General features: G+C 46.4%; 1 protein-coding gene across 26 annotated transcripts in view; it reads left to right on the forward strand.

Moving 5' to 3' along the window:
• Nucleotides 1-423: 423 nt before the first annotated feature.
• Nucleotides 424-25493, forward strand: part of LOC146202081 (uncharacterized) — a 114821-nt gene continuing 89751 nt past the window's right edge. For 4 of the 26 annotated variants that reach the window (XR_014703620.1, XR_014703616.1, XR_014703612.1 and 1 more), the window contains exons 1-2: nucleotides 424-598; nucleotides 7232-7326. Coding sequence is in view for 3 of the 26 variants with exons in the window: in XM_084587931.1 (XP_084444057.1) it covers nucleotides 485-598; nucleotides 7232-7326; nucleotides 10314-10442; nucleotide 13027 (339 nt within the window). In the remaining 23 variants the exon portion in view is untranslated. Of the gene's footprint in view, nucleotides 599-5161; nucleotides 5333-5357; nucleotides 5680-7231; nucleotides 7327-10313; nucleotides 10443-13026; nucleotides 13410-25493 lie in introns of those variants that run through there. The other 22 variants (XR_014703613.1, XM_084587928.1, XM_084587930.1 and 19 more) reach the window with 17 other exon arrangements.

Below are 25493 nucleotides of genomic sequence, written 5' to 3' on the forward strand. Positions count from 1 at the left end.
ACACACACACACACACGCACACGCACACGCACACGCACACACACACACACACACACACACACACACACACACACACACACACACACACACACACACACACACACACACACACACACACACACACGAGGAGGTGGAAAAAGAACTTTACATTTTTTACACAAAAGCTGAGCCATGTTTGTGACGTCGAGGCCCCTCGCGTATGAACCACCCTTCCTCCAAGAATTGACGAGGCGAACGGGAACACAGGCGTTGGTTCTTCCTGTTGCATTGATTGGTCGACCTTCTTCATTATACTTTAGGAAGATTCCGAATCGCCGGGACACTTGGCCTCTTGTGCACATTCTGCCTCTTCGAGGAGTGGCCCAGGAACAGAAGGCGAAGATGCGACATATTGCGGACGCTTGTCCTCAGCGCTTCTATAGGTGTGCATAATGATTCTCAGCACCAGCCGAAGTCGGATAGTCTGCTTTTGCACCGACGCTTGATGTCCTGGATTTCGCCAGCGCCGGGCTCCTCCTTGTGCCATTGCTGTCGGAGCCGGTCGACTTCCTCCATGCGATGGCTGGGACCTGCAGCTTCCAAGAAATTCGCGTGCCAGGTGATATGCCTTCCCCGGACGCACATGCGCTATCTTTGTCATCCAAACGGTTTTCTTTCTGGCGCTCGAAGAATCAGCGTCCTGAGCTGCTGACCAGCACTTGCGTGGTGGCAATTATTTGAAAAGTGACCCCAGTTCTTCGATTGCAGCTGCTCTATTCTGTGCACGTGGCAAGCACCCTTATTCGAGCGCTTTTTCATTTTCTTTCAGGTCGCTCCGCTGCGCTTAACGTCAGTGATGTGCATCACTATGTCAGTGTCAGTCGTTAGAAGAGCTGCGCAGTCAGTCAGTCAATTGAATAACCACACAGTTGTTTTCTACAGAACAATATCACTCATTAAGGCCCGTTTACACTAGGCCGATCTACGTCGGCCGACCATCGCCAGACGCGTTTTTTGCGTGGTCGTCGTGCTTGTCACACGGCGCCGACGCCGACAGCGCACCGATGGCCGACCGACGGGGATGTTGGTCTGCCGACGCTGAGAGCGAAGTCATTGCGTAGTCACACTACCCTACGACGACGCGATGCCTCACTGCCCACGCCGACCAATAGCAGTCGCTGCCTTCACCTCGCCCCGCCCACAGCCGCGTCTCTCGTCTGCTGCAGACCCCAGGGCTACTGATTTCGATACCTGCTTCTCGCTTTTTAGCACTTGTTCACCAAATAGCGCCCGCATTCGCTAAATGAATACTTCATGATAATAGTAAACGCTTTGCCATTTTTCCGCTTGAGCGAGAAATTTTATCGAGAATGCGCCGATGACGATGAGTGCATGCCATCGCTGCTGCAGTTTTACATCTCTTTGCATACACACAGGCTGCTAGTTTTCATGGCAAAACAACCGCCTGTCGGGCTGTACTTTACTCGGGTTTTTTCTCTTCTCGCACTACGGCTGCACATTGCGCATTTACGCAATGCGACAACTCCGCAAGAACCACCGATGAGGCGATATACCGCATGCGAAATGTTTGGAATTTGGTTGTTGACATCGCACGAGAGCGGCGCTTCCTGCTAATTGTATTTGCTTTCTTCGATGCCATCAGTGCTGGATTCTGGTTCCTTTTAACCGGAAGTATCTTCTTCAACAATTTGCATGAATTAAAACGGTGTTATTTGTGTCCCAAGAGTACCGCCGACTACTACCAGCCGCCCTCAACATTGCTCGGCAGACCGGATTACCCCAGCGCTTACCGCTTTCTGTACCGGCGTCCCGTGAAAAAAACAAACGTCGGTCTTAGGTCACTATAACCAAACTTACCCTCGATGACCGTTTGCACTCGTTAAAACATAATAATGTGCTGCCCACGATCGTCGAAGTACGATTCCTGCGGGCTCGCTAGGCCTACTCGCCTTCGACGAGGCCGGCGTCGACTCATGTTCAACGAAAAAAAGCACACCCGCGAGTGTCGAAGTGTGATAATATGAACCGCCATCCTTCATTGCCTATATTTTAGCATGTATATGACACAGGTAAGCGAAGGCATGCACAGTACATCATTCATCGGCATTTCATTTTCGCTTGCTCGACAATCTGCCGAGGACTGATTGGGCGACCGTCGGCCGATGCGTTTCGTCGGCGTCGCTGGTCTGGGAACTTGTCACACTACGGCGACAGCGGTCGTTGGTCGTGCTGGCGTCGTTGTCGGCCTAGTGGGACTGACCGGTGCATCAACGACAGGATCGGCCGACCGACCCGCTGACCACCGACGTCGCCGTCGCGTCGGCATCGGCGTCGCGTCGGCCTTGTAAACGGGCCTTAACGAAGCTCGTAGCGTCCTCGTGGTTGCGTGTTAGCCATAATGCGTCACATCTGGGATGCGAACGAAAATGAGTGCCTTTAAAAGTAACGCTCGCTTAAGAATAAGGCTTTATTTATTTATTCGTGCGTAGTTTCAGCTGTCGATGCTTATTACACATACATTCATACACACAGGCACTCATACACACACGCACACACACGGCTTGCAGTGGAGACAGGAGATTGGGTTGGCAGATGAGGAATGGCGACAATCCAAGAAGGGAAGGCAAGGAAAGTAGGTTGAGTAGGATGGTTGGGGAAGCCAGGGCAGGTGTGGTAGCGCAGTTGGGGGCAGGACTGGCACAGATCCAAGGTCTGCGAATATAGTAGGAACACAAACATGTGTGTTTCAAGCTGACAGCCTGAAGTTGCCTTTACCTTCCGTAGCATTCCATGCAGTTTGTGAAATGGATTATAAGGCAGACATGGATTGGGCGACATTAGGGTCTATAATTAGGTGGTCTAGAGTTGGGTTTTTCCTTTTGACATTTCGGCGGGCTTTTTAGGTGCCTATCTCAGCACAAAGATCTCGGTGCTTTTGGTTCATTTTGTTAACCAGGGATGAATTAGCGGTGCTTTCCAATGCGATGTGTGATTGAAACTCTCTGAAACTTTACCTTTTCATTTCTCTCCATATGAGCATTCGATCTGGCAGTAATTTAAGCAAGACTGGTTTTCCATTACTGTAAAAACACCTGTAGTTGTATGCTGGAGGAAGCAAATGCAATCCCCCCCCCCCCAAAAAAAAAAAAAAACAAAAACAAAAAAAACACCTGATATACATTCAAAAAGAAAAACGCAAGGCGAAGTTGATTTTCAAACGGTGGATTACAATATTGCATCGCTGAGTGTTTACACTGCGTAGGGCATCACGTGGTGAGCGCTTTGAAGTCAGTGACTGAAATGTCGCTTTACCCACCGAGTAGCCGAGACATGACACTTATTCGCTTTGCTTATGCTCGGTTTCAATTGTCCTTGCTGTGGAGAAAACTGCTTAACCTAGTCAATGCCCTAAGCGGTTGATGACAGTGACTGAAAATGAACGGCGACGCACAAGGACACAGACACAAAAGGGACACCACATGTCTTTGTCCTTTCTCGCCCCCCAGGCCGTTACAGTGATTGAACAATGCTGCGATGGCACACGATGTTTAGTGGCGAGATAAATCCTCCCAGACTTAGAGACATGCAATACAGTGCAGCAGTGCGTCAAAAGCACAGCCGCGCTACTTAATCCAACGATACACCAGCTCGCAGAACCCGTAGCTTAGGCGCTTATTTAATTTTCGGGTTTGATGTAAGTGTTTCTCTTACTGAAAGGCAGCAAATTACGGCACGAAAGTCAATTATACTGAATGCTTTTCTGTTGAAAACCATAATTAAAAAAATTAATTTGGAGTGCTTTTTTTAATTTATTAAACAAAGAAGTACAATCGCGGTGTAAAATCGACAAGCACCTGCAGAAGTGCCAGTGCATTTGGCTTTCCGCTGCCGATCCCAAGGTTGTGGGCTCGATGCCGGCTGTGGCGTCGTAATTCGCTACGAAACCGCATACGCTAGGAAAGCCCAGGTAGAGCCCAAATTAATATCGCTTCCTTCATTATAGTGGCCTTATGCACCACTTGGAGACGTTAAAGTTTAAACTCTGCAGTGTTCAAAAAATTAAGATTGAGCATAGGCGCCCAGAAACTCTCACTACCCCCCTCCTCTATCGCCTGTCCATCTTCCCCAGTTGTCTGCAGCGCGCTGAATAGAGTGCAGGTGGCAATGTCATCTCCTGTAGATTTTATGATTCAAATTCGTCGCCTTGTGACAATGAATAGATTTTGGGTAAGTGATTATCTGTCACAGTCGTGCGAGGAAGATCAGACTGTGCGCCACAAGACATTGGCAGTATTTTGAGCTTTGTCCGTGATGACCGTTGCATGGTCGCTGCACTCAAGATAGGTGAAATCCCCAAATAATGTATAGAGATGCGGATGCACTTGTGTCCACCCGGTACGCCTACTGCGTTAATTAGGTTCGACTTCGATGTGTCACAGAATATTGCCGCTCTGGGCTGGGTCTCTTCCATACAGTAGTAGTAGCAGTGTAGGAGTATACGTAATTTTGAATTCAACAATTTCTGCGGTTTTGCTTGACAATAAATGTAAATGAAATCGCTTAAGTGGTTACAAACGTCAGCTTTTGAGGCTAGGTTTCTTGGTACGCGAATACTTCGGTGAAGCATATTTCATAATTGTGAATAATTTATTCCTCGAGATGGTATAATCAGGGTTCTAATAATTTCAAGTAGCATGCGTAAAATAAAGTAGCTGGATATGGCTGGATATGTATTATGTTTGGAGCAATATATTCTAAACTCAATGGCTTTGTGAACAGGCATTTACTCGTAATAAGCGAGTGGCTGTAACTCCTTGTAGGACCGGCCACGCATGGTGTCAACGTATACTGATTAGTTTGGGGACCTTTGTGAAAGCAATCTGCCCCACGATATGGGATTAATCATTTTGTGGGCAGGCTGTAATCTCTGTATGGCCTACTATATCGCGCCGCGAAAGAAAACGAAGAGTTTAGCATTGCAATGGCTGCCCGGGGGAGATGACGTACGACCCATTTTGCATAGAAAAATTGCATATTTTGATGCTGTTCCAGCTGTGCTCCCTGGTTTGACATGGGCAAGTTCATGTGGCGGAGTTTGAATTGGGACATTAGCAAATCAATGCCAATTTTTTATTACAGCATCATGCTCTATTATGCTCAAGATCGGATCCGCTGAAATCGAGAAGAGGGAAAGGAAAAAAGGGGTGAAAAATGTCTAAAGTTCAGAAAAGTCTCTTCTTAACGAGCATACTCTCGCATATGGAAGTGCAACTAGAGCGGCAAAGTGCGGCCCAAATGAAGTCATCTCCATAACGTTTTTGTGAAAATGGCGGTGAGAGCTTCGTGCCTGAGATTACGTGGCTTTACAGCTGGGATTTTGATCGACAGCATTGTTCCAGCAGGCTGCGCAGCCTTACGAACCATGATCGTGTTGACCCAGCAGCAATTCTGTGATGTGGCTGGCCTTTTGAGGGATCATACGGGCTTGGAACGCGAGTTAGACCCCCTTATTTACACCGAATGTCGTTTATTATCCTCAGTTAGGGATCTCAAATCTTCATAAATTAGTGCTTTCGTCAATGTGCAACATGTTCTTGGTCCTTGGAGGACCTCATCTGTTGCGTTCAGTGCTAAGTATGTAGGCGCTGCTGCGCTAGCCTCCACGTTTCTGCCCGGAAGGTATGTACCTGTAAGAGAGATATTATTTTCTGTTGAAGGATACTGATACCTGTTATTGACCTGAGAGCACCTATGGTTAACGAGCTTTAATCATTTCGTGGTTTGGTTTGGCTTTGGGGTTTAACGTGTCAAAGCGACTCAGGCTATGAGAGATGCCTTAGTGGAGGACGCCGAAAATTTCGCCCACCTGGGGTTCGTTAACCTGCACTGACATCGCACAGCACACGTGCAGCTTGCTTTAGTTCCGCTGTCACGCGTGAGTGGATGAATAGGGTGCTGGTTTTGGGACGGCTCAACTGGCGCTTTATGGCGTGAGAAACGCTTTGGTGTCAGTGGTGGGTTTATCGAAGAGGGGGGGGGGGGGGAAGGGTGCGGAGAGTGCCCGCTTCGTTTAAGACGTTTCATTTAAGTACAATGGGAAACGTACCTAATAATTTTTCCGCCCTAGAGACCCAAATATTCCTTCGCAGCTATGAACGAAAAACGAAAATAAGTAAAGTGAGACTGGACTTACCACTGGCAGTACCGCCTCATGTCGATGGGGGAACCAAATGAGAATTCTTCTTCTGAGTCCACTGGAGTCGCTGCCAGCTGACTCGCCGACGGAGAACCCCCGGTGGCCTCTGGTAGTTCCTGACTGTCATCTCCCGCGCTGTCAAATAGCTCCCTTTGCTTACTCTCCTCGTCCATGTCATCTTCATGCGAAATAGGCCGAGTTCCGGAGCATCCAGGAGCATCGTGTTGCAAACCTGCCACCCCGGCTTTTCTGGACCGCTTGCCTAGCCGTGGCGGATGTGGAGAAACGGCTGGGTGTTGATTGCCGTCTCTGTTTCTTTTCATCTTCGGCGATCCTCGATTGACTGTCGCGGTGGTCATAGCCGGTTCCTCCAGCCCAGGTGCTGCAGATGCTGCGTCCCGAGCTTGTGAACGAGTCCACGTGCTCGTTGGCTGTTGGCTTTCCACACTCACAGAAGGCTTCTTTCTTTCGGCATCTTCTGAGACTAAGTCGAGTACTATCAACAGCAAAAAGGAAGACTCTTGGCTTAGGTGCGCGCTCGTTTTCGGGTGCTTTCACTTCCTCGCTTTACCCGTGACACTTACCTCCGATATTGATGGTAAGCGTGTAAAAAAGCTTGGTGGGTTATTCAGGGAGCCTGATGAGGAACTACTCAGTTAACTGCATTGGGGCATGATTTAAAAAAAAAAGAATGCAGGCTAACAGGCACAAATTTTAAACCGGCGGTATTCGTGCGCAGGCTTCTGAATTTTCAATAACAGCACGCGAACATCGACTGCCCAGCGCTCGTGTGGCGTAAGAAGAAGTAGAGGAGAAATAATTGCTAAGGCAAGGACATGCCTACGATTCGTGCTATAATATATAATTGCATAAATGACATGTTGCGACTATATCTCGAATATGTATATTTATCGATAGTAGGTAATATGTATATCTTATATGAATGAATATAAAGAAATCAGATTGATTTCCTCTGCTAGAATAATAATCTATTGATTCTTATTTTACTATTTTATTTTTCTGTTCAAATTCTAGTGGGAGACGCAAAATTATCCAAACTCCACTTTTTGCCCAAGAGTGTTTTTGTACCTGCAGTACACCCTGGCTCCGTGGCCAATCCCCCGCCGTGAGTACGTGGTGCTACGACTGATGACATCATCATCATCAATTTTTCTGATCTGGAAGGCTTCTTAACATTATTAAGAAGCAATTCCTGCCAGTCATCAGCTGATGCGCAGACGATCCCCAAGAAGTCACATTTTTACCGTTGCACGCAGTGTGGTTGATATCCCAAAAAGAATACCAATTTGCGATAAACAGCCTATGATGCCCAGAAAATGAGTCTGAATCATCACATGCTCAAAACTAATTGCACAGAAGACTCGTTTTCAGAACTATTATATAGTTCTAAAGGAGTAATTGAGCATTAGCGCACACTTAAAGGGCCACTGTCCAGGGAAGGACCTTTTAAGCAAAGGAACCCAGTGTTTCGATCAGGTACCGGAGATAGTCTGTGCAAAATGCTACTGTGACACGCGCGCCGCAAAGCAACTAAAATGCAAATCAAAGCTCTCTCATGCTCTCCTTCGGGAAGCCAGCTTCCCCGTTTCCTGCGCTGGCCCGTCGAGCCACAGTTACGACGTACTTCCTGAGAACGACGTCCATTGGTCCGTCTCGCTGACTGACGGGAGAAGGATGGGTGTCTACCGCTCGCTGCGCGCTTTTTCCTCGCCACGGCCAGACTGAATCCAGGGGCGCGCACTCCCTCCCCCGTTTTTTTTTCTTCTTCTTCTTTTTTTATTTTTTTTTTTTGGCGCACGCGGAGTGCCACGCCCCACCTCCCGCCAAACGCGGAGGAGGAAGGGGAATTTGCGAGGGAACGGAAGGAGAGAAGCGTGACAGAATCGGGTGATTGCGGTGGCTGTAACTGCGTTATTAGTTACTTTTTTCCAAAACATTTTGCGGCCTTGCGTTCTAGGGGCGAAGTCTCACAGTCACCGGGGAAGAAAATATTTTCGAGCGGAGGATGAACAGTGAGCCTTTAAGTGCGGCCATACGGCTGCAAAGGCAATGCATATCTATACGACCTTCGCAGAAAATTTGCACTGAAAGAAAAACTCCGTCAGAGGCGAGCATTGAACCCGAAACAATCGCCTATTCTGAGCAGTCGTTCTGCCATTTGAGCGAACCACATTGGCTTTGCAGCCGTATGGCCGCGCTGAAGTGTGCACTAAGTACATGATAGCGCTGCGAGAGCGACGTGACAAAATAAAAGTGAGAAGGGTGTTATTCTAAAGTCTAGCATGTCCATCACAGTAGAGTATGTTCTTAGTAAGGAGTAATTAATAACGTTAGCAGAAACAAACGCTCCGAATATGCTGTCCGTAAACGGATTGTAAAGTTCCTCGTTTGCATCAATCCAGAGCCCCTAAACACTCAGAAGATAAAAAAAAAAAAGAGAAAAAAAAATGATCTAGGATCTCACCGCGGCAGAGAAAGCAGGAGTGTCAAAGCAAACCTGTATATTCTGCACATAACTTGGACGCTTGTAATCGGTCGCATTCGGGTCGGCTATCGGTTATATAGTCTCTCTGTGAATCGGTTTCGTCTCTATACTGCAATACACAGTCCCCGGAGATTTGAGGGTTTTCGCCGTCGTTTCAGTCAACAGTACGCTGAGAGCGCCGGGCTTCGTCAAGCCGCAAACCTTAGCAGAAGAAAGGGGCCATCGAGATATAGTTTTGGTTGCAGTGAACTAAAATCGACAATTGCTTACATCGCACGACGCGCGTACAATAGACAGGAAGCGCCGGTGTGACCCGTTGCGAAGAGCAATTCTGCAAGCGGCCCGCAACAGTCGTCGGCGCTGCTTGGAGAGAGCGAATTAGGTCGATGGAGACGGTCGCCGAACACGCGTTTTATCGAGCTTACATTAGTAGGAGATGGGTGGCGTAGTCGGTTAACGCGCTCGGCTGGTAATCAGAGGGATATCAGTTCGATTCATTGTGAAGGATGGTTTTTTGTATTAATGTTTAGTCAGAACTTTAGTGAGCTAGACAGAACCCCGACACTATATTCCGCGAAATCTCGCGGACAGATCTTGCCCACGCGAAATTTTCACCTTGAGCAAAGTAAGGCTTTCGCCCAGCGGAGGAGTACTCGGCTGGCACCTATGTGTCTGGAACGTAAAAGTACTTCATATTCACCTGATGAAATGGCGCTGTAAAGCTTTGAACAGACGTAAAAAATATAAAGGGTTACCGTTTCTTCCCTGCGGCAGTAAATCTATAGGTTCTGACGAACTATTAGTTCTGAGTAAGAGATCTCGGTTGAGTGCTCCTGCATGATGACTTCGCTCCTGGAAAGCGCAAGAGGGCTTCCCGCCGTAGTTTTTCTAGAAACCGCCTGCTGTCCCGGAGATACAGCAGCGTGATAAACCGGGATTCTTGACGTTTGCTAGCTTAGATATTGAACCAAACAAGTAATGACTTGATGTGAGTTTGCTGAAGCCAATTATATTCGGTCCTTTAGTCGTGGTTGCAGGATTTTGCGAGAGCTGTTATATTTTCTTATTCATGACAGTCTACTCTTATGAGAGGGAACGCACTTTCGAAACACGGAATTATCCGCAGCGATTTTAACAAATTCCCATTGTGCTTTCGCAGCTCTTGTGCAGTACCGCAGACGACAGAAAAGGCCATAGAAGTGGCAATGTCAGACACCCACATCTTGGCCTAACAAATAAGAAGTTAACCTAACTTAACTGTGCATAAGATTGCCTCAAAAATCGCGTAACCTTAAAGCCATGAAGCTTTAGACTAAGCCTATCCTTCATTTTAATGACACAATTACGGGAAGGCTCCTGCATGACGCCGTTGCTTCAGGAAAAGCAGAGTATATGACTTCTCTTGACACTATACCTCCTATCTAGAAGGTGCAGCGGCAGGACTGCTTTCTCGACATTCATCGGCTTAATTGCTGAACCACAAAACACAATGGCCTGGTTTGAGTTTGCTGAACCCAAATATGATTGTTGCTTTAGTCATGGGTCCAGCAGTGTTGCAAGAGCTGTTACCTGTTTTTATTCACTAGAGTTTTTTGTTCACGACGCCGGCAGGGTCGGAGCCGAATGTGCCGAAGGCCAGCGAGGCCAGACGACGAGGCACCACGGAAGCGAGGAGCTGTGCAAATTTATTTACATGATGGTTGAGACTTCAGCGAAAGTCGCCCAGTGTCCCCAGCAATGGTCAGACCCCTGTTTTTCTACACTGTCTTGTCCCTAGGTGCTTAGATAGGGAATCCTTTGTCCTTGAGCACCGGCGAATGGAAGAACACCAACTGGCATTTTTGTACAGAGCAACATAAGGAACCGCCTTCTGGATTCTTCCACGTAGGCCCCGGCACGTCGACGAATACGTTACCGGCTTCCCACGGGTAAACATGGTTTTGACGCTGTGGAAGCGAGGGTATCATATTGTCGGTGAGTCTGTTCTCACAGGCGTGCTCTTGGAAACTGTAAACCGACCGCAATGCTGGGCAGGCGATGCATGCCTCTTTCTTCTACCGCTGCCCTTGGGAAGAGCGTAATTTCAAGGGCAGACTCCTGGAGCGTTCGCCGCAGCTGGGTATCCGATGCCACGCGAGCTTGTTGCGGCGCGCAGGGCCTTGCTGCGGAACCGCTGTCGTCGAGGCAGGCCTGTTGCTATGGCCAGGTTGATATCCGCTTCCTCAAGTGCCCCTGGCAATGAAGACACGCTGGCGCCTTCACAGACGTGACCGCACAGACATCACAATTGCTTTAGAGCAATCAAATTTTAGAACATTTCATTGTCAGCTAATGTCTTGCGCAAATGACGAATTTCTCTCTTATGTGGTACCACAGGCGACGGGAAAGGCCGAAAAAGTGATAATGTAGAAGGCACCTATTTTCGGTCTCGCCAAATGGTCCCAGTACTTGCACAGTATGTTATATGCTCTGCTCATAGCGGTCTTGGTGCCAGAGTGAGGGTAATAATGACTCAACGTAATGAATAATTTGGTGTCATTTTTGCTAACGATAACCCGCGCACAAAGGCCTGACACCTTGGAAGCCAAATCGATTGCGCCAGCCACTGTTGCCACGGCTAGAAGGGATTACGAGGTACTGTGAAGCTTTCATTCAGAGAAACAGAGCCTGATCATAATTATCAACACCGGCATGGGGCGTGCTTGGCACACTCCGGGGAATATGGCAACGTTTAGGCTTCATTTATTTCGCGCGGCACATGACGATGCGTTATGCTGCAGATAGTACGATTTGTAGTACTCTAGACGTTTTTTTTTTTTTTTCTCTTTCCATCGACGAATCGATACTGACTTACTTATTGCTCGTTTCAGCAGTACTACGGCAGTTTTGCGCCTCCAGCTGGAATGCATGGATGCTTTCGTTAATATGAAGTAATTCGCCGAATTAGTAAATGGGGTTCAGAGGGTGACAGGGGGAGGGGATACTGTGTCCTGAGATCTCTAATATGAACTGTCATTCTTTACGGTTTTCCCGCGCCAGCGACAAGCACCGCCATCTCGTGGATGACATTTGCTGCTTTCTCTCACAAAAGTGTTCGGCCTTATAACTTTAGCAACTCTATCGATTGATTCTGGAGGGGGAGTGCGTTTAGGGGCTGAATGGGCAGCTCAGATCACTGCGCAAATATACACGATCTCGTAAATGAAATTTGCTGCCGATCGGAACTTTCCACGAGCCGCTTTCTCCAGACGGCTTAGAGTGACCGCGTCATGGAATGCTGTCGCCAGGCTCGCTCATTCTGATCCTGGCTTCTAGCCGCTCTTTCTTTATAGGAACACTGTGGGGAATCCTGACGAATATAGCTCTGAGCAAAAATGTTTTTTTATAGCTTCCCATTTATAGGGTCATTCATCGCAAAGAAACTGTGGCTAAAAAAATCAAATGACAGTTAGCCCTGTGAACCTACCACTTTCCCATCAGCGGGGGAAGAATTTGTTTCTTCGATATATTAAAACAAGGGATTTACAGTCACATGAATCCTGAATAGTGCGTTAAAACGCACTATTTTACGCTTCCATTAATAATTACACAGTGAGGAGAAAACAAGGTTATGGGGCTTGAACTGCCGCCGTTTGGAACTGAGATAGGTCTCTAGCCTCCGTCAGCGCATGTCACCTCTCTCGCCATACCTTCATCCTGGCGCTGCAATATATTGCTTATCAGAGTTTTTCGCTCGCATCGAGTAGTTAAGACTGCTATAAAGAATCAATATAAAATGTTTTTGATGGTGGAAAAAACTGCGCATATATATTGGCTACTACAGTGTAACCATTAACATGCGGACAAATTGTGATAATAAAGAACTTAGCCTTAAATTATGCTCTTCTTATGAGTTGTGGGGTACGAGCAAATCCTCCTGCGATATTAAATAGATTTTTCTTGATTGCTCTTTGTAGTAGAATTAACTTATATAACGACTAAAGTAGAGTATGCCGTCATTGTATGGGATCCGTACACATCAACAACATAAACGCACTAGAGCGAATCCAAAGGAAAGCTGTCTGATTCATGTTTTCGCAGCACACTCGAACTGTCTCTATCTCTGCATTAATGCCATCGAATCTAATTCAATAGACAGCCTTCAATCCCGGCGAAAATTTATTCCATTCAAATTTTTATATTTATTATTTAAATATAATATTGGAAAAAATTCTTGACCGTACTTGATACTATCCAACACCAGACAAACCCGACACTCCCACCCCTTTCTCTGACCCCCTACTTTCCTAACACTAGCTTATTTCAGCACGATTTCTTGCCGCAGATCACCAGTGCTTGGAACAGCTTACCAGCCTCCGGCACCTTGACCTAATAAATGGCCATGTTAAGCGTTATTTCATGCTCTGCCATTATCAGTCTCATTACCTGCTGCTTGTGCTCTGTTTTGTTCGCTATTTGGTATTACTGCATACTTGTAATAATTTGTTTTTAACCTACTCTTGCTTGGGCCTCACGGCCTGCAGCATGCATTAACATAAAATATATACGACGATGGGGGGGCACTCAGACAGATCCGCGAAAGCCTTTCTGGACTCATGCGTGACGTCAGCGTTCTTCGCACTGGTACTTAACGAAACTATAACGTCTCCACCGGAAATTAAACTGCTATCGCTCCTACCCCCAGCCGAACGCGCAAATACCTACTCCACGCCGGGGTCGTATCAAACAAATCCTAATTCTTGTCTAGCATACGGATGATAGTAGCGACGACAATGACGATGTGGTTTGTGCTAATGGTGATAGTAGCAATGGAAAGGACGGAGAATTTGTTGATAAGAATAACGATGTTAGCAGCAGTAGTCATGATTATTATTATTATTGTAGATATGGTAATGACGAGGCAGTTAGGGATAATGATAATAGGTATAGTACCGATGACAATGACGGCACATTTAGTGCATAATGATAATGATGATGGTCATCGGTGGTGATGATAGCGATAACAATGAGATATCAATTAACGGAAACAGTCTTTTGAAATGGCTTTCGCAATTTCTGCTCTTTAGCAGACTTGACCGCACTCTTTTATTTTTTTTTTTTCCACCTGAGTTTAAAATAGTGTACACGCCAAAAATATTTGCTTGCGGGTTTACATCTTCCAAATAATACAATAAAGTGCCAATATATGCGCGAATCATGCCATGGTATTTGTTTACTGCAGGATAATAGCATTAATTGCATTTAATTTGACGCTGGTTCGGCTGACGTCGGAAATGATTACTGTGATGCGTTTGGAATGTACAAGTTGTGTGTGGCGTAAAAATAATTGCTATACAGTCACTGCTACTTCGTTGTAATTCAGTGCAATGCTGAAGCTAATATTCTTTGGGAACTGGAATGTCAACGAATAACACGTGGGCTCTTTATCGCAGCTGATTACACACCTCAAGGGACCTAAAGACACCTTAGACGCCATATGCAGCTTACAGGCGTAGTGTGTTTCATCTTCTCCTCTGCGTTACGTTTAGATCGCCCTGTTTTTCACGCAGAATATTAGTCAACTAGTCGAACCTCCTTCTCTAGTCAGAGCTGCCGTTCAGCTGCTGAAACTGAAACACTACGACAATAAGGGATAAAATATTTATCACTGACTATTTAGGAGGCGCAAGCAGTTTTCACCAGTGTGATCACTGCATCCCAAATTCTTACACACCGTTCGAGAGAAAGAGAGCCGCGACAGAAGATTTAATGTCCCTTGTTGCGTTTCGAGAGTCCTGTAGTGGCTGTGGCTCGGGGCCTCTGGGGCACTGACCCGCAGTAGCAAAGAAGACATGGGCTCAGTAACAGACAGTATTACAAGATCAATATTTTCATCATTAAAACAAAGAGTAGCTTAGAAGTAGACGTCACATGGAAACGACAGAGACCACATAAGGGAAAGAGAAGAACAATGGAGTCGGTCGCTGTTATATAGAGTTCAGCCCTTCACTTCACGCCCTTTTTCACCAATTAGCGGGGCTCCCTCGTCGGCGCTGGCGCTGCGAACCGTCGAAGAGGCGGATGGGGCTCTTGTTTAGAATTTATTGTTTTCATAACGAACACACGCGCAGCCATCTTGAGCCTCAAGCATTTCACGCCGGGAGGCAATCGCAGCTCAGGCACGTATCCGAGTTTCGTAGGTCCATGACGAAGGGAGAGGGGGGTGTGTTGTACCGCTTCCGTCTCGACGGCACACATCGTCCCAAGTTCTCCCAACATTTGTATACCCGTCTCGGATGGCTTTGTGGATGCGCTGCTGGAGAACGCAGCCATGAAGAATGGTGTTTTCGCTGCAGCCGCAAGTACCGGCCGCTGCTTCCACGCCGCCGCCTCGGTATCGACGGTAACGCTTGCCGGGAACGCTCGGGTTTCCGGGTGGAATTCGTCCGGCAAACAGCGGGGTCCACGAACTAAACACCCTGCTCGTTAAGGAAACGTTTTCTCCGAACAGCTCACGACTGCACTTGTGTGAAAACAGTAGCAGAAATGCTTTTAGTTTTTTTTTTTTTCATTTTCAAAAGATAACAGCCTGCACAAACGTGCTCGTTGAGTAAATGAGCTGTGTGGCAACATCAAGTCCAGTGAGTTCACGAAGTCACTTGGAAGCTTCTCACGGAAATTTAAAAAAAAAAAAAATGGAGTTCACCTGGTTAACTAGGTATACTACTCGCTGAGAAGTCAGCTAAAATAAACTCACGATGCTTTACAGAACGGCTCTTTCATTTTTATAACAAAGTTGCGTGAAAGTTTCCAATATATTGCTACCCCAACCACCACTAGAAATGCTACTATTAGGAATTTTGGGGCATAGCACGCGAATAATTCCGAAGGAAGATGAAAAGGCAGTAAATCAGGCATCACATTCAGAAGACGACGCCGAGTGCAACGAACATTCAGCGACGGTGATGAAAAAGAAACAATAATGTTTTCTGGGGATTTCGTGCGTAGTTGCACTTTCCGCTGCTGTATTCGCAATGCGATTTAGTATTCAATATGGTGATTGCATGTTTTTGTTAGTGCAAACAAAACAAACAAACCCCATGTTTGATTCTCTTTTGCCTATACCTTAATGTATTAGAGTGGCATGAAAGTGAAGTGTTCAGACAATGTTGGTGGTTGCTAGTGTACCTAACTACAGAATGGGCTGCATGCACAGGCATTTATTTAATAGACTTCATGTCAAAAGGAAAAAGAAGAAAATGGCGCTTCGTAGATTCGCCGTTTTTGTCCCATATGTCACATGCGCTGTTATTACCAGCAATATTGCTTTGATTTGTACACTGAACTCGTAAACAGGAATTCGGATACTTTGCACATAAGAAGGCTTAAATCCAATGAAAGGAATGAGCAAAATGAGCGGTGCGGATGCACCGCTCATTTTGCTCATTCGGATGCGGATGCACCTACCACTGCACCACCACAATAAGCCAGCTGGTGTAAAAAAAAAAAAGAATAGGAGAGGAAGTAGAAAGAGAACTTTACATTTTTTACACAAAAGCTCAGCCATATTTGTGACGTCGAAGCCCCTTGCGCATGAACCACCCTTCCTCCAGGACTTGACGAGGCGAACGGGAACACAGGCGGCGGTTCTTCCTGCAGCACTGATTGGTCGACCTTCTCCATTATGCTTTAGGAACATTCCGAATCGCCGGGAAACTTGGCCTCTTGTGCACATTCTGCCTCTTTGGGCTGCGGCGCAGGAACAGATGTGGCAAAGATGTAGCATATTGCCGACGCTTGTCATCAGCGCTTCTATAGGTCTGCATAAGAATTCTCAGCACCAGCCGAAGTCGGGTGCTATGCTGTTGCAGCGGTGCTTTATTTCCTTCATTTCGCCGGCGCCGGGCTGTCGGAGCCGATCGACTTTCCCCATGCGGTGGCTGGGACCACCACTAGAAATGCTACTATTAGGAATTTTGGGGCATAGCACGCGAATAATTCCGAAGGAAGATGAAAAGGCAGTAAATCAGGCATCACATTCAGAAGACGACGCCGAGTGCAACGAACATTCAGCGACGGTGATGAAAAAGAAACAATAATGTTTTCTGGGGATTTCGTGCGTAGTTGCACTTTCCGCTGCTGTATTCGCAATGCGATTTAGTATTCAATATGGTGATTGCATGTTTTTGTTAGTGCAAACAAAACAAACAAACCCCATGTTTGATTCTCTTTTGCCTATACCTTAATGTATTAGAGTGGCATGAAAGTGAAGTGTTCAGACAATGTTGGTGGTTGCTAGTGTACCTAACTACAGAATGGGCTGCATGCACAGGCATTTATTTAATAGACTTCATGTCAAAAGGAAAAAGAAGAAAATGGCGCTTCGTAGATTCGCCGTTTTTGTCCCATATGTCACATGCGCTGTTATTACCAGCAATATTGCTTTGATTTGTACACTGAACTCGTAAACAGGAATTCGGATACTTTGCACATAAGAAGGCTTAAATCCAATGAAAGGAATGAGCAAAATGAGCGGTGCCTTGTTGTATGTGCACAACGAGGAAGAAAAAAGTATGTTACTTGTATATCGAACTGCGCAATGAATTTAGATGACAGCTGGCTCGCAGACAACCGATTGAAATATCCCTTCCAGCTTTTACGCTTTCGGTGAACCCACCCCTTCGATCGAAATCCGCTTAGTGTGTTAAAGCCCACTGAGGCTTTTTTATCACTAGGTGGCGTCATAGCACCAATTAACAAGCATTATATCCATAAAAGAGCACCAGGCCAGGAGAATGCTTGTATACCCGTTATATCAACGATGACATGCAGGCTGCGCTGCAGATCGTATACAACAGCTCCCGTACACAGGGCGGATGCACCTACCACTGCACCACCACAATAAGCCAGCTGGTGTAAAAAAAAAAAAGAATAGGAGAGGAAGTAGAAAGAGAACTTTACATTTTTTACACAAAAGCTCAGCCATATTTGTGACGTCGAAGCCCCTTGCGCATGAACCACCCTTCCTCCAGGACTTGACGAGGCGAACGGGAACACAGGCGGCGGTTCTTCCTGCAGCACTGATTGGTCGACCTTCTCCATTATGCTTTAGGAACATTCCGAATCGCCGGGAAACTTGGCCTCTTGTGCACATTCTGCCTCTTTGGGCTGCGGCGCAGGAACAGATGTGGCAAAGATGTAGCATATTGCCGACGCTTGTCATCAGCGCTTCTATAGGTCTGCATAAGAATTCTCAGCACCAGCCGAAGTCGGGTGCTATGCTGTTGCAGCGGTGCTTTATTTCCTTCATTTCGCCGGCGCCGGGCTGTCGGAGCCGATCGACTTTCCCCATGCGATGGCTGGGACCTGCCGCTTCCAAGAAATCCGCGTGCCAGATTATGTGCCTTGCTTGAACGCAAATGCGTCATCTTTGCCATCGAACGGGTTTTCCTTCTGGCGCCCGAAAAATCAGCGTCCTGAGCTTCTGACCAGCTCTTGCGTGGTGACATTAATTCGAAAAGTGATCCCAGTTCTTCGATTGTAACTGATCTATTCGTGCACGGGGCAAGCACCCTTATTCAAGCGCTTTTTCGTTGTCCTTCAGATGTCTCCGCTTACCGTCAGTGATGTCCATCACTATGCAGCATCAGTCTTTAGCAGAGCTGCGCGGTCAGTCAGGAAGAAAAATAACAAGGCTAATTGAATAACCACAGAGTTATTTTCTACAGAACAATATCACTCATTACGATTTGATGTTCCTAGAAAATTTTATCAGAAATTTGATACGAAATTTGTTCCATCTGCGTCGATTGGTTGGAATATGGGAGCGCTACTTTTTCAAAATTTCGGCATGGGCCAACGCGGCCGCATTGTAGCAACCACTAACGAAGCTCGCAGCGTCCTTGTGGTTGCGTGTTAGCCATAATGCGTCACATCTGGGATGCGAGCGAAAATGGGTTGCTTTAAAAGTAACGCTACGCTTTAATAATAAAGGCTTTATTCATTCATTCGGGCGTAGTTTTCCTCAATGCTTCTTACACATACATTCATACACATAGGCACTCATACACACACGCACACAAACGGCTTGCAGTGGAGACAGGAGACTGGGTTGGCAGATGAGGAATGGCGACAATCCTAGAAGGGAAGGTAGGGAAGGTAGGTTGGGTAGGATGGATGGGGAAGGCAGGGCAGGTGTGGCAGGCATCGCAGGTAGGGGGCAGGACAGGCTCCACTCCAAGGGTCCCACGGTCTGCGAATGTGGTAGGAATGCAAAGATATGTGCTTAAGCTGACAGCCTGAAGTTGCCTTTACCTTTTGTAGCGGTGTATGCAGTTTGTGAAATTGATTATAAGGCACACAAGGATTGGGCGACGTTAGGGTCTACAATTAGGTGGCCTAGTTTTGGGTTTTTCTTTTTGATATTTCGGCGTCCTTTTTTAGGTGCCTATCTCAGCACACAGCTCTCGGTGATTTTGGCTCATGTTGTTAACCGGGGATGAATTAGCGATGCTTTCCAATGATACATGGGATCGAAAGTTGCTGACTCTTCATCTTTTTGTTTTCTTTTCCATATCAGCATTCTATCGGGCAGTAATAAAGTAAGAATGGTTTTCTATTTGCTGGAGGACGCAAATGCAATCCCCAATAAAAACACCTGATTGGCTTTCAAAAAAAAAAAAATAAAAACGCAAGGCGAATTTAATTTTCAAAATTGTGGATTACCATGTTATATCGTTGAATGTTTAAAGTGCGTAGGGCATTACGTCAGTGATTGAAGCACCGCTTTTCCCAGTAGTAGCCGAGACATGACACTTATTCGTTACGCTTTTGCACGATTTCAATCGTCCTTCCTGTGGAGAAAACTGTTTAACCCAGTCAATGCCCTAAGCGAGTGATGTCAGTGATTGAAAATGAACGGCGGCGTAACAAGGACACAGACAGGAAAGGGACACCACATGTCCTTGTTGCACCGCCGTTAATTTTCATCATGCACCAACTCGCCTTCCAGGCCGTTACAGTGACTGAACAATGCTGCGCTGGCAGATGTTTAGTGGCGAGATAAGTCCTCCCAGTCTTCAGAGGCATGCAAGATAGCAAAGAAATGCGTCAAACGCACAGCTGCGCTACTTAATCCAACAATACACCAGCTCGCAGAACCCGTATAGCTTAAGCGCTTATTGAATTTTCTGCTTTGAGTGAGTTTCTCTCATTGGAAGCCAGCAAATTACGGAACGACTGTCAGTTATACTGAATGCTTTTCTGTTGAAAACCATACTTCAAACAATTATTTCCGAGTGCATATTTATCTTGTTAAACAAAAAAATACAATCGCGGTGTAAAATTGACAAGCACCTACAAAAGTGCCAGTGCCGTTGGCTTTCCGCTGCTGATCCCACGTTTCTTGGCTCGATGCCGGCTGCGGCGTCATATTCCGCTAAGAAACCCTAGGTAGAGCCCAAATTAATCTCTAGCCCTTCATTATAGTGGCCCTATGCATCACTTCGAGACGTTAAAGTTTAAACTCCGCAGTTTTCAAATAATAAACATAGAACATAAGCGCCCGGAAACTTTCACTACCTCCTCCTCTATCGCCTCTCAATCTTCCTCAGTTGTCTGCAGCGCGCTGAATAGAGTGCAGGTAGCAATGCCATGTGCTGTTCATTTTATGATTCAAATTCGTCGCCTTATGACAATGGAGAGATTTCGGGTTAGTGAATATCTGCCACAGTCCGTGCGAGGAAGATCAGACTGTGCGCCACAAGACATAGGCAGTATTTTGAGCTTTGTCCGTGATGACCGTTGCATGGTCGCTGCACTCAAGATGGGTGAACTCCCCGAATAATGTAGAGAGATGGATGCCCATCCGGTACGCCTACTGCGTTAATTTATAAGTTCGGCTTCGATCTGTCAGTTACAGAAATTGCAGCTCTGGGCTGGGCCCCTTCCATGCAGTAGTAGTTGTAGGTGTACACGTAATTTTGAATGCAGCAATTTCTGCGGGTTTGCTTGACATCTAATAAATGAAAATGAAATCGCTTAAATAGTTACAAATTCAGCATTTGCGGTTAGGTTTCCCGTAACGTGAATACTTCGGCGATGCATATTTCATAATTGTGAATAATTTATTCCTCGAGATTGTATAATCGGGGTTCTAATAATTTGAAATAGCATGCATTCTAATAATTTGAAGGTTCTAATAATATGAAGCAGCATGCGTAAAATAAAGTAGCTGGGGTTGGATATGTATTATGTTTAGAGCAATATATTCTAAACTCAATGGCGTTGTGAACAGGCATTTACTCGTAATAAGCGAGTGGCTGGAGCTCCTTGTAGGACCGGCCACGCACGATGTCAATGTATACTGATTAGTTTGGGGTCCTTTGTGGAAGCAATCTATTCCACGATATGGGATTAATCATTTTGTGGATAGACTGTGATCTCCGTATGGAAAACTAGCTCGCGCGAAAGAAAATGAAGAGTTTAGCATTGCGATAGCTGCCAGATGACGTACGACCTATCCTGTACGGAAAAATATTTGGATGCTGTTCCAGCTATGCTCCCCGCCTTGACATATATAGGCAAGGCCGTGCGGCGGAGTTTGAATTGTGACATTAGCAAATAAATGCCAACTTTTTATTACAGCATCATGTTCTGTTATGCCCAAGATCGGATTCGCTGAAATCGAGAATACGGAAAGGAAGAAAAGGGGTGAAAAATGTCTAATGTTCAGAAAAGTCTCTTCTTAACGAGGATACTCTCGCTTATGGAAGTGCAACTACAGCGGCAAAGTGCGGCCAAATGAAGTTATCTCCATAACTTTTTTTCTGAAAGTGGTGGTGAGAGCTTCGTGCCTGCGATTACGTGGCTTTACCGCTGGGATTTTGATCGACAGCATTGTTTCAGCAGGCTGCACAGCCTTACGAACCATGATCGTGTTGACCCCAGCAGCAATTCTGTGAATGTGGCTGGCCTTTTGAGGGATCATATGGGCTTGGAACGCGAGTTCGACCCCCTTCTTTACACCGGATGTCGTTTATTATCCTAAATTAGGGATCTGAAATCTTTATAAATTAGTGCTGGCGTCAATGTGCAACATGGTCTTGGTCCTTGGAGGACCTCATCTGTTGCGTCCAGTGCTACGTATGTAGGCGCTGCTGCGCTAGCCTCCACGTTTCTGCCCGGTAGGTGTGTACCTGTGAGAGAGATATTATTTTCCGTTGAATGATACTGTTACCTGTTATTGACCTGAGAGCACATTCTTAACGAGCTTTCATCCTTTCTTAGTTTGGTTTGGTTTTTTGGTTTAACGTCTCAAAGCGACTCAGGCTATGAGAGACGGTGTAGTGGAGGACTCCGGAAATTTCGCCCACCTGGGGTTCTTTAACGTGCACTGACATCACACAGCACACGGACATCACTGCGTGTCGCTCCTATCGATACGCAGCCGCAGAGGCCGGGATTCGCTCCTGCTTCTATACCCAGAGTAGTCGAGCGCCGTAACCGCAGCGCCACACCGGCGGGTTTAATCCATTCTTATTCTTCCTGTTATTTGCGCGCCGTAGACCCGGATATGCGGTATCTGGCCTATCTAATGCATTACTTTAAGCCATGCAGCGCGCCGTTACACTCCGGATAATGTAGGGTTTCCTTTAGAGGCTGTTGAACATTACCTTTGGCTAGTTACTTCGGTTACCGCACGCCTACACTCTTAATCTGGTTCCACATACGTTCCGCTTATAAGTGGAACTTTTAAAAAAGTTCCAATTATTAAGCGGAACGTTTTTGAAACCTATGTGGAACGAGATTAAGAGTGCAGTTACAAATCTGATAGCTCTGCCAGTTATATTCTGCTTGTTTGGGCAGAGGCCTTCTTGCTTTGGTGCCCCCCTGTTAGATACTTTGTCTTCCGAGGTAACGCATTCGTATCCTGATTAGCTATATCCTAGCCTCTGATTCTATTGCGTGCTAAGTAAATATATCAGTGAGATTATCGTTCATTGTTCGCATTCTAAGGTCGTCGCCCAAAATTAAAGCCGGTTATATATTCTGAAGCGACATTCTGAGTTGTTCACCTTTCACTCAGTCCGCTAACTGACCAACGGGCCACATGTTTGCTAGTTTATTCCCTTTCTTGTTCACGTTCAAACAAATGCGATACCTGACAGTCATGTGGTCAATACATCTCACATTGCCGAGCGCCTGCTCATCCTGCAGGTTGCCAGGACGAGTGCCCAATATATCGTCTATCTTCTTTTACTCTACCCTTTCAAGCTCTTCTAGAACCTCTGTCGTTCTCTCACTTGCAAGAGACGGTATTTTTAAATATTTTTTAAAAAGAATACACTCAAATGGACTCCTTGATCACAAAGCCACACTATACAGCACTACCACCCAGGTTGACACTTTTACCCGTGCAGCAGCGCATACGTTAATTCCGACGCGTTTCATTGTCACCAATTCCAATTTTGAGATAAAAAGATGTCCCAATGATATCACGTGAGCGAGATTTTTTTTTTTTGTTAAAACCTAGAATTAAGAGGCACTTTCAGTGAGAACGGCAGACTGCTTTCCAGATTTATGTGCCTACAAGCAGTCTCCACTCGCTGCAGAGAATAAACAGGTTTCATGTTCAGAGCAAAATGTTTCATAGCGAAAATGGAGGATCAGTTATGGACAGTGCATTAATCTGATTTCTCCGTACACAGTGTACAGTTATCCAGGTTTGCTTAATTCTGCCGCTTTCGTGGAGGAGTAGACAGTGCCTGCTGTTCCAGCTCTGAGGCTGCTATGGGGCCAAAATCAGCAAAGTGATGCAACTTGGTGGGCAGCTGCTCTGCAGGAATTTTGTAGGAGCAATCAATCACGGGCACGCAACACGGCCGCTGCGGTTTACTGCTGTGAAGCTGTGCAGAAACGTCTTGTCGCCATATAGGAACCAATATGAATACCCTCCATGCGGCTAGTAGTAAGCTGGAGCTATGTATACCACGATAAATTCTGTGTTACTGAGCTTAAAGAAACTGAGTAGACCACATATAATTAATAATAAAAGTGTGCTTCCGCCCAGCTCTACCAGCGAAAAAGGAGAAGCTGCTGAATTTCAGGGAGAAAAATAATATTCAGTTTGAAACTTGGGAAACTATCACACTATTGGGTTCATTATCAGTGGCACTAACGACCTGAAAATTTTCCTATTGGCATCACCCATGCAGTTTAGAACAGGACTCTCAAATGAAGGCGAATGACGTGCCACCAACAAAGGCGAAAGTGTGAGAATGGAGTCAGCGAACCGAGCTTTAATGATGTCTCCATATGCTAGTGTTAAGAGTTTGAAATAAGCTATAGCGGCTTGAGTCCACCGCGTGCAATGTTTCCGCTTGAGGTTTCAGGTCAGAGAGCTCGTCGAATGTTGGGAGTCAGTGGGCCACAAGCGAAAACCCTTGCGGCTTGCGATGTATGTTTGGCTCCCCGTGCGTCGTTTGTGTCGGGGGGATGGATGATGCTGTATGTTTTGAGCTTTTTTCGCACCCCTTGGGATAATGCGCTTTCTTGGCAGCAGATACCCTGAAATGCGACTGGCGTATACTCGGGCAGCCATCTGTGGTACGTAATGAGAACCGCAATGGGAGACTCCAGATGGTGTTAAAAGATCTCGATTGTCTGTCATGTTCCACCCTCTTAATGTCCATTTGACTGAAAGGTGTGGTTTGGTCAATATGTTTTGATGAAATTAGATATCACAACGTTTCCAATATTTCGTATTTAAAGGAAAAGTCTGTTTCCCTGGGTCTATTATGGCTGATCCCATTTACTGAGGCCGATCAGGCTCACTTGTACAACAACTTCGCTTGCTTTGAGTTCTGCTGTCACGCATGAGTGAATTAACATGGTGCTTGTTTTCGGACGGCTCAATTGACGCTTATGGCGTGAGAAACGTGTTGCCATCAATGGTGCGTTTATTGAAGATGGGAGCTTCTTTTCAGATGTTTTATTTGAGTATCATGAGGAACGTGCCTAATAATGCTTTCCGCTCTTAGAGGCCCAAATATGCATTCGCAGTCGATGAACGAAAAACAAAAATAAGTAAAGTGAGACTGAACTTACCACTGGCAGTACGGCCTCATGTCGATGGGGGAACCAAATGAGAATTCTTCTTCTGAGTCCACTGGAGTCGCTGCCAGCTGACTCGCCGACGGAGAACCCCCGGTGGCCTCTGGTAGTTGCGTACTGTCATCTCCCGCGCTGTCAAATAGCTCCCTTTGCTTACTTTCCCCGTGCATGTCATCTTCATGTGAAACAGGCCGAGTGCCGGAGCATCCAGGACCATCCTGTTGCGACCCGTCCGCCCCGGCTTTTCTGGACCGCATGAGCCGCTGTGGCGGCTGCCGTGGTACAGTGGCTGGCTGTTCCAGGTGGTAGCCTTCCTCTTGCTTCTGCGGCGGAACTCGTTTGACCTCAGCGCTAGTTTCAGGTAGTGCCTGCAGCGCAGCTGCTGCAGAGGCCCTTGCATAGGACCGAGTCCAAATTCTTCTCGGAGGCTCGCCTTCCTCGTCTGAAGGCTTCCTTCGCTTCGGGGGCATTTTTCCAGTCCAAGGAACGAAGGAAAGGACGGGAAGGAACGCAAGCCGTTTGGCGTGCCACGCGCTTGTATATTGGCCCTTTCTCTTCCTCGTTTCACCCACGACGATGACCCGCGATATTGATGGTAAACCCGTAACAAAGTTTGGTGGGTTATTCATGAAGCCTGATGTGAAACCAAATCTTTCGAATTTTAAATCACTGAATTAACTAATATGGGGCGCAGTTTTA

The sequence above is a fragment of the Amblyomma maculatum genome, chromosome 1 (genome assembly GCF_055883805.1).
Source record: "Amblyomma maculatum isolate TAMU_Amacu chromosome 1, ASM5588380v1, whole genome shotgun sequence".
Classification (NCBI taxonomy): Eukaryota; Metazoa; Arthropoda; class Arachnida; order Ixodida; family Ixodidae; genus Amblyomma; species Amblyomma maculatum.